This window comes from Pristiophorus japonicus, chromosome 10 (genome assembly GCF_044704955.1).
Source record: "Pristiophorus japonicus isolate sPriJap1 chromosome 10, sPriJap1.hap1, whole genome shotgun sequence".
Classification (NCBI taxonomy): Eukaryota; Metazoa; Chordata; class Chondrichthyes; family Pristiophoridae; genus Pristiophorus; species Pristiophorus japonicus.
Genome location: NC_091986.1, coordinates 163,122,034 through 163,136,281, shown reverse-complemented (window position 1 = coordinate 163,136,281; position 14,248 = coordinate 163,122,034). Strand labels below are relative to the sequence as shown.

Here is a 14,248-nt window from a genome sequence, read left to right as displayed (position 1 = left end):
TTTGTACTTGGCATTGGCCATGAAGTAATACTTCGCAAACTTTTAACTGTAGAGACCCCAACCTTGAGTAAAGCCATAGCGATAGCCCAGGCATTTATCGCCACCAGTGACAATACCAAACAAATTTCTCAGCACACGAGTGCTGCTGCAAGTACTGTGAACAAAGTAATGCTGTTTTCGAATCGAAATGTACAGGGCAGGAATTACACGCCTGCAGCTGCAATTCCGCAGATGACTCAAGAGTCCACCATCAAGGATGGTGAATACAAGGCCGTTAACACCTTGTTGGCGTTTCCATTCATGCCGTTTCAAAGGATACGTTTGCAAGGGCTGTGGAACAATGGGACACCTCCAACCCATGTGCAGGCGAGCTGCAAACCCTGCTAATCCTGCAAATCACCACTGTTGCCGAGGAGGACAGATCCACGGTGAATCACGGCGAACCAAAGCCTCAGACCGAGGAGGCAGAGGTATATGGGGTGCACACATTTACCACAAAGTGTCCACCGATAATGCTGAAGGTTGAATTAAATGGACTCCCGGTGTCCATGGAGCTGAACACGGGCGCAAGCCAGTCCATAATGAGCAAAAAGACTTTCGATAAATTGTGGTGCAGCAAGGCCTCAAGGCCAATCCTGACTCCCATTCGTACGAAACTGAGAACATACACAAAGGAACGGATTCCTGTAATCGGTAGTGCTACTGTAAAGGTCTCCTACGATGGAGCGGTGCACAATTTACCACTCTGGGTGGTACCGGGCGATGGGCCCATGCTATTCAGCAGGAGCTGGCTGGGAAGGATACGCTGGAACTGGGACGACGTCAGAGCGCTTTCATCCGTCGACGACACCTCATGTGCTCAGGTCCTAAGCAAGTTCCCCATACTCTTCGAACCAGGCATCAGGAAGTTCCAAGGAGCAAAAGTGCAGATCCATTTGATTCCAGGAGCGCGACCCATCCATCACAAGGCGAGAGCGGTACCTTACATGATGAGAGAGAGGGTGGAGATCGAGCTGGACAGGCTGCAACGAGAGATTGAATTCAATGAATGGACCAGTTCGATTGTTCCAGTCCTCAAGGGAGACGGCACCTTCAGAATCTGTGGTGATTACAAAGTAACTATCAATCATTTCTCCCTGCAGCATCAATACCCGCTTCCAAAGGCAGACAACCTATCTGCGACGTTGGCGGGAGGGAAAACGTTCACGAAGCTGTACTTGACCTCGGCCTATATGACGCAGGAGCTGGAGGAATCATCGAAAGGCCTCACCTGCATCAACATGCACAAAGGCCTCTTCATTTACAACAGATGCCTGTTTGGGATTCGATCAGCCACGGCAATATTCCAGAGGAACATTGAGAGCTTGCTGAAGTCGGTCCTGCTCACCGTAGTCTTCCAGGACGACATCTTGGTTACAGGTCGGGACACTGTCGAGCACCTGCAGAACCTGGAGGAGGATCTTAGTCGGCTTAATCATGTGGAGCTCAGGCTAAAACGCTCGAAGTGCATTTTCCTGGTGCCTGAAGTGGAGTTCCTGGGGAGAAGAATCGCGACAGACGGCACCAGGCCCACCGATTCGAAGAAGGAGGCAATCAAGAACACACCGAGACCACAGAACATGACGGAGCTGCTGTCGTTTCTAGGACTCCTGAACTATTTTGGTAACTTACTTGGTCTTAGCACATTGTTAAAACCCCTGCACTCTTTACTGCATAAAGGAGATGAATGGGTATGGGGTAAAAGCCAAGAAAATGCCTTTGAGAAAGCTGGAAAACTGTTATGCTCAAACAAATTGCTTGTGTTGTATGATCTATGTAAACGTTTGGTACATGTGATGTGCCATCGGATGTGTATTGCAACAAGCAAATGAATTTGGGAAATTGCAACCGGTTGCTTATGCATCCAGAAGTCTGTCTAAGGCTGAGAGGGCCTACAGTATGATCGAAAAAGAAGCGTTAGTGTGTGTTTACGGGGTAAAGAAAATGCATCAATATCTGTTCGGGCTCAAATTTGAATTGGAAACCGACCATAAGCCGCTTATATCCCTCTTTTCTGAAAGTAAGGGGATGAATACGAATCCATCAGCCCGCATCCAGAGATGGGCACTCACACTGTCCGCATACAACTACGCCATCCGCCACAAAAGACTGTGCCGATGCTCTCAGTAGGCTGCCATTGCCCACCACAGAGGTGGAGATGGCACAGCTCGCAGATTTAGTTATGGTAATGGAAGCATTCGAGAGTGAGCAATCACCTGTTACCACCCGACAGATTAGAACCTGGGCGAGCCAGGACCCCTTACTGTTCTTAATAAAAAAACTGTGTGCTCTACAGGAGTTGGTCTAGTGTCCCGTTAGAGATGCAGGAAGAAATAAAGCCATACCAGCTGCGTAAAGGTGAAATGTCCATACAGGTAGACTGCCTCCTATGGGGTAATCGGGTAATGGTGCCAAAAAAGGTCAGGGACATCTTCATTAGTGATCTCCACAGCACCCACCTAGGCATCGTAATGATGAAAGTGATAGCCAGATCCCACGTGTGGTGGCCCGGGATCGATGCAGACTTAGAGTCCTGCGTGCACAAATGTAATACATGTCCCCAGTTAAGCAATGCACCCAGGGAGGTGCCACTAAGTGTATGGTCCTGGCCCTCCAAACCGTGGTCTAGGGTCCCTGTCGACCAAGCAGGCCCATTCTTGGGAAAAATGTTCTTAGTGGTAGTAGCCGCATACTCCAAATGGATTGAATGCGTGATAATGTCAGCAAGCATGTCTGCTGCCACCATTGAAAGCCTACGGGCCATGTTTGCCACGCATGGCCTGCCTGATGTCCTTGTAAGTGACAATGGGCCGTGCTTTACCAGTGCCGAGTTCAAGGAGTTCATGACCCGCAATGGGATCTAACATGTCACGACTGCCCTGTTTAAACCAGCGTCCAATGGTCAGGCAGAACGAGCAGTTCAAACAATCAAGCAGAACTTGAAACGGGTAACTGAAGGCTCAGTGCAGACTCGCTTATCCAGAGTCCTGCTTCGTTACCGCACAAGACCCCACTCGCTCACTGGGGTTCCTCCCGCTCAACTGCTCATGAAAAGGGCACTTAAGACAAGGCTCTCGTTAGTACACCCTGATCTACACAAACAGGTAGTGAACAGGGGGCTTCAACAGAATACATATCATGATCGTGCAAATGTGTCACGCGAAATTGAGATAACTTATCCTGTATTTGTGTTGAACTATGGACAAGGTCCCAAGTGGCTTCCTGGCATTGTTTTGGCCAAAGAGGGGAGTAGGGTGTCTGTGGTCAAACTCTCAAATGGACTCACCTGCAGGAAACACTTGGACCAAACCAAACTCAGATTTACGGACTATCCAGAACAACCCATAATAGACTCTACCTTTTTCGACCCTCCAAAACACACACACAAGTGGCAACCGACACAGCGGTTGACCACGAAGCAGAACCCATCACCTGCAGCAGCCCAGCGAGGGCCCAACAAACGACTCACCAACGCCAGCATTTGCACCGAGACAATCAACCAAGGAAAGGTAGGCCCCAGATTGATTCGCATTATAAATAGTTATACTGTTGACTTTTCGGGGGGGGGGGGGTGGAGGGGGAAGTGTTGTTATGTACATAAACCTGTAAATACCATGTCTAACCACCAAAGGGCTTATCCCCTGGAGTCCCAAGGGATCCCACAATCCCTTGGGAGCACCTGTATATAAGGAAGCCTCACAGGCTGGAGAGCCACTCTGAGATCTGTAATAAAGGACGACGGTCACACCTTACTTCGAGCTTGCAGTATCTAGTCTGACTCTTTGTTCAAGACATAACACATATATTCTGCATAATATTTAATTACAAATTGTGTTTCCTAATTCCAGTATATCTCACTTGAATAGCACGCAAAACTTAAAATTGGATTCCTAATTTCATAATTATTCATTCAGCTTCTTTTACTGAGCAAGAAAAATGCTGTTCAGACATTAATGTTCTCCAATTTATGTCAGCACTCACCTATGGCTTTGGTATAATGCCTTGCCCCAAGCAGCAACTCTGGTGCTCGATACCAGAATGTTACGACTACTGGATCCAAGTCTGCTAAAGGCTTCAGAGGCGAATTAAACAATCGAGCAAAACCCATGTCCGCTGCATGAAAGATACACAATGTTGAAACAATTACAATACAGTATGTGAAGTATACAATGAACAAAATATAACCGCATACAAGAAGAAAAAAAAGTTTTTTTATGGCTTTTCCTCCCTAGACTATCATTGGTCTCTCCATTCACACCAGAATGCAGGACTCAAGCAAAGTTGCTCTAAACAAGGTTTGTGTCAGTGCACAAGAGCAATGCAGAGCCAACTTTGCCTCGGATCTTTCTCTTTCTCAACCCATGTAAATCATTTCTCTCCAGAGATGAAGGAACCACAAACACGAGATTACATCCTACAAAAGTGTATGCTTTCAGTACTACAATGACCTTTGCAGTTCTATTTTTCCTTTTAATTTTCCTCCCATCATTTTATTTTGCTTTTGTGTCCAATTTCTGTATTTTTTGTTCCTCTCGCGTCTCTTTTGCTGGATCTCTTTTCCTTGTTCTTTGCTCTTGCAGGCTATCAGTAATTATTAACATTCATAAATAAAGGCAAGCAGGCAGAGACTGAAAGAGTCAGCCAGCTATAAGAACAGAGCACCAGTCAGAAAACGAGACAGCTTGGACAATAAAGGATTCGACAGGGAATGTGTGGAGTCAGCTAGGATCGTAAAGGATTGGACAAGAATGCATGAAGACAGCTAGAACAATAAATGATTGGAGAGGGAATGTATGAAGACAGCTGGAAGGAAAAAGAATTAAGCTTGGAAAGTGTGGAAACAGCTAGCACAACAGGAGTACAGATGGAGATGGTTAAAAGAACAGAGCAACATAAATCTGGGGAATATTCAGTCTTACGGCACAGATGCATTGCACAAATTATATTTTCATGGAAAATGAGATTAATGAGACACTCATACAATCACAGATTCTGAGAATACCCCCAGGGGTTATAGACTTTTAATTAAATTACCATACAACATATTCTAGTAACTAGTAATTAAACAGTTTTAGTAGCTCAAAACATCAATAGAATGCAGTTTCTTCAGCTGCAAATTTACAAATGTTGATTATTAAAAAATTTTCAGGTTAACTTTTCAAGGCCAAGGACTGTTCTGGCTTTGGGGAAATAATGTTCACTCATCGAGATGAATGAAATTAAAGAAAACAAAATCTGAGGAACTGGCTGGAATTTATCTGGGAGTTATTTTTTATGAATAAAACAACTGCGTATGTAATAGACAAATTCATGGTGTATCTTATGGGAGTTACTTTATAAACATTGTCATTCAGCAATAACCATTTTAAGGCGTACCATTAAAACTAAATTTTTCTTGTATCAAGTTTTGTCTGAAACAAACTGAGCAAGAAGCAAGTAAGCACACAGGATAAATTTCTGGATTAGGTGGGGGCCTGGGATTAAGAAATATTTAGGATCTTGAGTCCTAATTTAGTTTAATTGCAGAGTGACAAAGTATGAACTTTGAGCAACTTCTGATCATTATTATGCAGAAATGTGACTTATGCTGTTCAATACAGTTCCCACATGAACAGTAGATAAGAGAGGCTGAAAATATAATTGTAAAGTACAAAAATAACAGCTTGCTGACCGCAAATTACTTAGTTTAAAAACAGGTTAGATCCCTACTTTTGTGCTTTTCGTTAGAACTACCATTATTAATAATAACTTTTATTTATATAGCGCCTTTAACACAGTAAAACATCTCAAGGCGTTTCACAACAGTGTTACAGACAAACAGATAAATTTGACACCGAGCCACAGAAGAAATTAAGGTAGATGATCTTGTTTAAAGAGGTAGGTTTTAACGAGCGTCTTAAAGGAGGAAAGAGAGGTAAAGAGGCGTAGAGGTTTAGGGAGGGAGTTCCAGAGCTTAGGACCCAGGCAGCTGAAGGCACGCCCACCAATGGTTGAGCAGTTATAATGAGGGATATTCAAGAGGCCAGAATTTGAGGAGCGCAGACATCTTGTAAGTTTGTGAGGCTGTAAGAGATTACAGAGCCAGGGGGGAAATTCCATGGGGTGATTTGTAAACAAGGATGAGAATTTTGAAATTGAGGTGTTGTTTAACTGAGAGCCAATGTAGGTCAGAAAGCACAGGGGTGATGGGTGATCTTGACTTGGTGTGGGTGAGTACACGGGCTGCTGAGTTTTGGATGACTTCAAGTTTACATAGTGTGGAATGTGGAAGGCCAGCCAGAAGTGAGTTGGAGTAATCAAGTCTAAACATAGAAACATAGTGGGGACAAATAAACATCGAAACAACAAATGGACAATATAACGACAGCAATACGCAGGATTATCTGTTGCCGTGATCCCAGTGGCGACCCTGCCTGAGCTGTTGGACGGCCAGTTGAGAGATGCCAGGAACAGCTGGCACTACGAGAGGTGCCCTGTGCCCAGCTGCAGACAGATGTGCACGTACCACACTTTGACCAACATTAGAGGCAGAGGCTCCTCTTCTCAAAGGAAGCTGGGACTGCCGTTCGGAAAGCACCACGCCCGACTCACCATAATGTTAGAAGCTTTCTTGGGAGTACCTCAATCACAGTAGGACTTGGTAGTGTCAGCCTTGGCTCAGTTCGTAGCTCTCACATCTCTAAGTCAGAAAGTTGTGGGTTGAAGTCCCACTTGAGTATATTCAAAAAGGTGTTCGATATAGTCCTTACTACTAGGGGGATCAAGGGGTATGGCGAGAAAGCAGGAATGGGGTACTGAGGTTGCATGTTCAGCCATGAACTCATTGAATGGCGGTGCAGGCTCAAAGGGCCGAATGGCCTACTCCTGCACCTATTTTCTATGTTTCTAGGTAAGTCTAGAGGTAACAAAGGCATGAATGAGGGTTTCAACAGCAGAAGAGCGGAGGCAGGGGCGGAGGCGGGCAATGTTACGGAGGTGGAAAAAGGCGGTTTTAGTCATGCGTCGATTATGTGGCTGGAAACTCATTTCAGAGTCAAATATGACATGTAGGTTGCGAACTTTCTTGTTCACCTTCAGATTGATGCTAGGGAGAGGGATGGAGTCAGTGGTTAGGGAACGCAGTCTGTGGCGGGGGTCAAAGATAATGGCTTCGGTCTTCCCAATATTTAGTTGGAGAAAATTTCTGCTCATCCAGTACTGGATATCGGACAAGCAATCTGACAATTTAGATATAAGCAGGGGTCATCCAAAGTGGTGGAGAGATAGAGTTGGGTAGAACTCAGCTGGGTCTACCAGGATGTGATCCAGGATGACAACTGGGAAATTTATCTAACATCAATTATGTGTAACTACGTCTTGTAACAGGTTGAAGTAATTAGAGATTGTCTGCAAACAAGGTGACAGAGTTTGAAAATATCAGAATTTGGCCAATCTCCAACCTGTACATGTCATAAATCCCTGTGACTTCACTGCCTTTCAACTGAAATTAGTTCTCAGTTTGAAAAATGCTGCAAAAGGCATTTGCAAATAATAAAACTTTTGAAGATAATATCAAGTACTTATGGTAAGCCAGTGACACATCAGATTATTTGCTTTTGTATCATGCCGTAGGATGGATGGAAACAGCTGCTGATTTCAGCCAAACTGTCGTGAAAGCAACACGAAACGCAGGCAGTCACCCGACATGCTCTTACCATTTGTAACACAGCTTTAGGAAAGGAGGAACAAAAAGAAATGAGAAGTAGCACTAAAAAGGAGGGAACGCAATTAAAATATAGGCCTGTAATTTCAGCACTAAAATCAGGAATAAAAGCAGTAAATGCTGGTAACACTCAGCAGGACAAACAGCATCTGTGCAGAGAGGAAGGTAGGGTTCTGACAAAAGATCATCGACCTCAAATGTTAACACTACTATCCTCTCTCCACAGAAGCTTCCTGACCTGCTGATTGCTTCATTTCAGATATGCAGCATTTTTATTTATTCGTTCCTGTGATGTTGGCGTCACAGGCAAGGCCAGCATTTATTGCCAATCCCTAATTGCCCTCGAGACGGTGGCGCTGAGCCACATCCTTGAACCGCTGCAGTCGGTATGGCGAAGGTGCTCCCACAGTGCTGTTAGGGAGTTCCAGGATTTTGACCCAGCAACAATGAAGGAATGGCAATATATTTCCAAGTCAGGATTGTGTGTAACCTGGAGGCGAACTTGCAGGTGATGGTATCCCCATGCACCTGCTGCCCTTGTCCTTCTAGGTGGTAGAGGTCGCGGGTTTGAGAAGTGTTGCCGAAGAAGCCTTGGCAAGTTCTGCTGTCCACCTTGCAGATGGTATACACTGCAGTCACAGTGCGCCGGTGGTGGAGGGGGTGCCAATCAAGAGGGCTGCTTTGTCCTGGATGATGTCGAGCTTCTTGAGTACTGTTGGAGCTGCACTGCTCCAAGCAAGTGGAGAGTATTCGATCACACTCCTGACTTGTGCTTTGTAGATGGTGGAAAGGCTTTGGAGAGTCAGGAGGTGAGACACTCGCCGCAGAATACTCAGCCTCTGACCCTCTCTTCTAGCCACAGTATTTATGTGGCTGGTCCATTTGAGTTTCTGGTCAATGGTGACCCCGAGATGTTGATGGTGGGGAAGTCGCCAATGGTAATGCCGTTGAATGTCATGGAGAGGTGGTTAGACTCTCGCTTGTTGGAGATAGTCATTGCCTGGCACTTGTGTGGCGCGAATGTTACTTGCCACTTATCAGCCCAAGCCTGAATGTTATCCAGGTCTTGCTGCATGCGAGCATGAACTGCTTCATTTTCTGAGGAGTTGCAAATGGAATTGAACACTATTCAATGATCAGCAAACATCCCCACTTCTGACCTCAAGATGGAGGGAAGTTCATTGATGAAGTAGCTGAAGATGGTTGGGCCGAGGACACTGCCTTGAGGAACTCCTGCAGCAATGTCCTTGGACTGAGATGATTTCCCTCCAACAACTACAACCATCCTCCTTTGTGCGAGGTATGACTCCAGCCAGTATTTTGCTTTATGTTTTACTGAAATCAGGGTTCAAGTTCGGCTCACATGCAGATAATGTAATACCTCTCTCTGAAGACAATTAAAGTTGCAGAAAAAGCAAGCGTGCGTGGTTCGAGCTATTTATAGTGGGGTAGAGTTTATTGACTGCGCATAATTTACAGAATGTTTGCCAAAAAAGCACTTGGAAGCTGTAAAGATTGTTGATATGAGAAATTGATTCAAGAAAAGTCAAGGACGAGAAAAGGCCATTTAGCCCAACAAAGACTATTTCTTTCATAGCCCAAGTAACTCATTATACCATCCAGTTAGTCTCTAAAATCCTGCTTGCCAGATTATTTCCAACATTTCACATGGAATAAAAAGTTTTTCCTAAATTCTTGAAGGGGAAAATTTGCAGGGCCATCAGGAAAGGGCAGGGGAGTGGGACTAATTCGATAGTTCTTTCAAAGAGCTGGCACAGGTATGGTGGGTTGAATGGCCTCCTTCTGTACTGTATGATTCTTGCTACTATAATCGGTTTTAAATTTATGTTTCACCAATTTAAATGTATTTCTATTATATTGTTATATTTATCACCATTGAACATTTAGACAGCTTGAGAAGGTCTTTTCTTGTTTCAAGATTGCAGAGCTTCAACTTCTCCAAACTTTATTTTCAGCTCATCCCCTTTTAAACTGCAATCAGTATTGTTGCCCCTCTTTAGTCCGATTCCAACGCATACGCATCATTTTTGCATTGTGTTGCGCAAAACTGAACATAGTAGTCCAAGTGTGGTCTAACCAGTGCCGGGTAGGATAAGGAAAAAAAAGGGAGGCTTATAATAGATACCGAGGGCTCAATACTGCCGAAACCCTAGAGGAGTATAGAAAGTGTAGGGGTGAAATTAAAAAGGAAATTAGGAAAGCAAAGAGAGCGTGAAAATATTTTGGCAAGTAAAATATTATATGAAATAAACATAGTGAGAGAGGAAGTATTAAGAGGTTTAACAGCTCTGAAAGTGGATAAATCCCCAGGCCCAATGAAATGTATCCCAGGCTGTTGAGAAGTAAGAGAGAAAATAGCAGAGGCTCTGACCATCATTTTCCAATCTTCTCTGGCTACAGGGTGGTGCCGGAGGACTGCTAACGTTGTACCTTTGTTTAAAAAGGGAGCAAGGAATCGACCGAGTAATTATAGGCCAGTCAGCCGAACCTCAGTGGTGGGAAAATTATTGGAGAAAATTCTGAGTGACAGGATAAATCTTCATTTAGAAAGATACAGATTAATTGGGGACAATCAATGTGGATTTTTAAGGGAAGATCATGCCTGACTAACTTGATTGAATTTTTTGAGGAGGTAACAAGGAGGGTCGATGAGGGTAGTGCGTTTGATGTAGTGTATATATGGATTTTAGCAAGGTTTTTGGACGGACGCACGCGGGGTGTGCGTGCACGTGTACATTCATGGAGGGTAGGGAGAAGTACTTCCAACAATAAAATTACTTACCCCCTGACTGAACCTATGAAAGATTAAAATATATGATGAAAACTTATATTGTAGCAGATTTTTGAATTTCACTCTGCAGTGAAGACTTGGCAATTATGATATTCAAACTCAGTCGGGATCTTCTCAGCTAACAACAGTAATTAGCTCTTTCCTATTCTGGATGTAATTGAGAATCATCAAAGTCAGGACATTCCACAGCTTGGATGCCACTTGATTGGCATCAGGAACAGGAAAGGACGCTAATGCATCGGATTTTCCCATGGAGCTACCGATATACTACAGCTGATGTTGGCCAATCTTTGTCTGGAAACACAATGGCAGTTCTTTACACAGGAAGCAAAATAAGCAACAAAAAAATCTAAAATATCCTGCAATGTAGGAGTTTAAAAAAAAAACATGCTGTTGGGTATAACATGAAGAACATCTATTTATGGTTTTTAGACTACAATACTAACCTCCAAGTTAATTACCATAATCAATATAGTAACTACACATGAATAAAAAAGAATTATAGCATACTATACCTATTTTGACTCTCCCTCGTTCTGGTCCTTCACCCATAACTAAAATGTTTGCAGGTTTCTGGAAGAATAACATTGATCATTTCGGGTCAATTGCCATATTCACTTCAAATAAATTATGCTTCTCAAAACAAGATCAACAAAGTCATATTAACAGAAGTATAAATCCTTTCATAAATTATGCACAATTACAAAGGTATACACTTACAACATGGCCAACATTCAAGGTTGACTATTTTCAAATATTTGTATTGGACAGAGGATGAATTTGGGAAGTGGCACATATTGCCACTTGCACTCCACCTTTCCTTCACCTTTGACCCAAAGCAGAAATGCTGCTCCCTGGACCTCTATTCACAGTCAATAAATTCCAGGATGTTGCTGGAACCAAGCAACAGACAATAACAGAGTCACAGACAGAGATTGATGGATTGGGTTGTAGTCCTAGTGAGCTAGCCTGAAGTAGTGTTTCAGGTTCCACCTGCAATTAGAAATATTTCCTTACAAATGTTTTAGTTTGTGGAACACAAACGCAATCATTTTACACAAAGTGCTCCAGTGCACAGTAACATGTTTGTTCACGTTCAGTGCACAAGTACTTAGAGATATTAAAAATTCATACTACTTGATTTTCTCACAAGCCTTGCCATTTTAAAAATTACTTAATTTTTACAATTCAGATCAATTTTATTCATTTAAAGTTCCAAGCTTACAGTTAAGACAGAACTGCTTTAATTATTCCTAAAACAATCTATTTAGTTCAGTTAAATGTGCAAGCATGCAACTTCAAAAAAAAAAAGGCAATACTTAGCATGCTGCAACTCGAAAACATTACAATTTTCAACAAAATAACTGCAGAAAATTAGGTTCAAATTATCATCTTCCTCAAGCACAAGAATATAACAGAGACGAAAGAACCATGACCAAGGTCTTCACAAAAATCAAATGCAAAGGTGAAAACTAAACCAACACAAATAGGTAATAAACTGTTTCAACGAAAGATTAATGTCACAACATTCAGACAATATTACAGAACACAAAGGAATAAAGAGTCAAAAAAGGTGAAAATTCTGGTCTGGGAAACTCAGGGTCCATTTGTTTAACAGTTGAAAATAATGGAATCAATCAGCAGCAGGAAACTAGAGGATTGCTTCAATTATGATAATCGAGTTAATCACATCCAACATGGCTTCAGAATAGGAGGATTTTGTGTTTCAGGAGGTGGCATGACTGTTTTTTAAAAAAAAAGGAAAGACCTCTGGCATCTGATCACTTTCTCAGGACATCGCAATGTACTTCATAATCACTTTTCTAAGTATAGTCACTGCTGTCAAATAAACAAATGCAATAAATAGTGTGTGCACAAACAAGGGCTCATAAACAGCAAGTGCACAAATGATCAGATAACCTCTTTTTAGCAGTGTTGGTTGAGCTGTCAATGTTGGCTAGAATACTGGTAGAACGCCCTGCTCTTTAACTAGTGACATTGGATATTTTAGATCCACTTGAACACGCAAAAAAGGACTCACTTTGATGTCTCATCCAAAATACAGTACTTCGTACAATGCAGCATCACTCAGTACTGCATCGAAGTGTCAGTTGAGATTATGTGCTCAAGTGCGTGGTGGGGCTTGACCCAACTATCAAAAATGCTATCAACTGAACCAAGCTGAAACTTGGACCGTGGAATCCCAGAAAGCCTGAGACAAAATTTTCATGAAAGGGTGTTGCACAAGATTAAAAGTGAGAATTCAAGGTAAAACCTAGAAATGGACAAGAAACCAAGTGAAAGGTTAGAAGCAGTAGGTAGGGGAGTGATGGTAGGGTAGAGGAAAGTACTGAATTGAGTGTCCCAGGTTAATGCTGGGATTCCTAGTGGCTCTAATTTATATAGACAGTCTAGATGCAGAAACTCAATTCAAATTGGTCAAGTTCAAAGATGATATCAAGTTAGGAGGGTGGAGTGAATAAAGTCACATCAGAGGAAGCAGCAGTTTCAAAGGAGTTTGACAAAATGTATAAATGGGCAGAGAAGTGTCGCACAAAATGTAAAATATTGTACAACGGGAGAAAAATGAGAGAAAAAAAAACAACACACATACTCCATGAATAGTGCTGAACAAGCTAAAGGTGAGGTTGAAAGAGGTCTGGGCTGCTAGTAGGCTTAGCATTCAACATGTTCAGTCAAAATGGAGCAGCAATCAACAAAGCAACCAGAGAAATGCTATGCGACATCACCACCAACACCTGGGAGTCCCTGGCGGAAGACCGCCTTCGGAGGAGAAAGTGCATCTGGCAGGGCATTGAGCTCTTCGAATCTCAACGCCGCGAGCGTGAAGAGGTCAGGCACAAGCAGCGGAAGGAGCGTGCGGCAAATCAGTCCCACCACCGCCCCCCTTCCTCTGTCGAATGTCTGCCCCACCTGTGACGGTCTGTGGCTCACGCATTGGACTGTTCAGCCACCAAAGGACTCACTTTAGGAGTGGAAGCAAGTCTTCTCGATTCCGAGGGACCGCCTATAATGATGATGTTGATATTATATTGCTAATCAGTACACAAAAGGTCAGGGGAAATCTGCATAGTAATCAGACTGCACCTTAAGTACTGCATCTAACTTTGGTCACCTTGATACCAGTGAAATATCCAAAGCAGGTGGTGCAAAGAGACACGAGGCTGATCCTCAGCATCAGAGGATTTAACTACTCTTCATCTTTGACAAAGGAAATTGAGAGGGACCATCGTCATCATAAGTGATCCCTCGAACGAGGATGACTTGCTTCCACAAGTTCACAGGTGTTTCGATGAAGGACTCAATGTTCCAGTCCTGAACTCCAATTGAGGAGGTGGAAGATGCCTGTGCGTGATTTTTTTTTTTTTAAAACGTGTGGTGACCGTTGCACACCAGCCACCACACGGACTTGACAGAGCTAGGTCTTGGTCCCGTGGCAAGGATTAGCCAAGACGACTGGAGACCTGCTCTGCTGCACGGACCTAGCGCGCGCAAATATCGCAGTGTGGGCTGGCCCGTGCTGCCCCTGGGCCCTCGGCTTTTCTGGGCCCTGTACCCTCATCTGATGAGAGAGACTATATAGAAGTACATAATATACCAAATGGGATTTTTAAAAAAATAATTTTTAAAGTAAATCCAGAGCACTACTTCAAGGTAAACCGTAACAGGAGGGC

General features: G+C 43.3%; 1 protein-coding gene across 3 annotated transcripts in view; it reads right to left on the bottom strand.

The window, feature by feature from the left end:
- Positions 1-14,248, bottom strand: part of cdk8 (cyclin dependent kinase 8) — a 179,963-nt gene that overhangs the window by 35,539 nt on the left and 130,176 nt on the right. For all 3 annotated transcript variants that reach the window (XM_070892271.1, XM_070892272.1, XM_070892273.1), the window contains 2 exons: positions 11,069-11,126; positions 4,021-4,152 (listed from right to left, as the gene is read on the bottom strand). In XM_070892271.1, the coding sequence (XP_070748372.1) occupies positions 4,021-4,152; positions 11,069-11,126 (190 nt within the window). The remainder of the gene's footprint in view (positions 1-4,020; positions 4,153-11,068; positions 11,127-14,248) is intronic.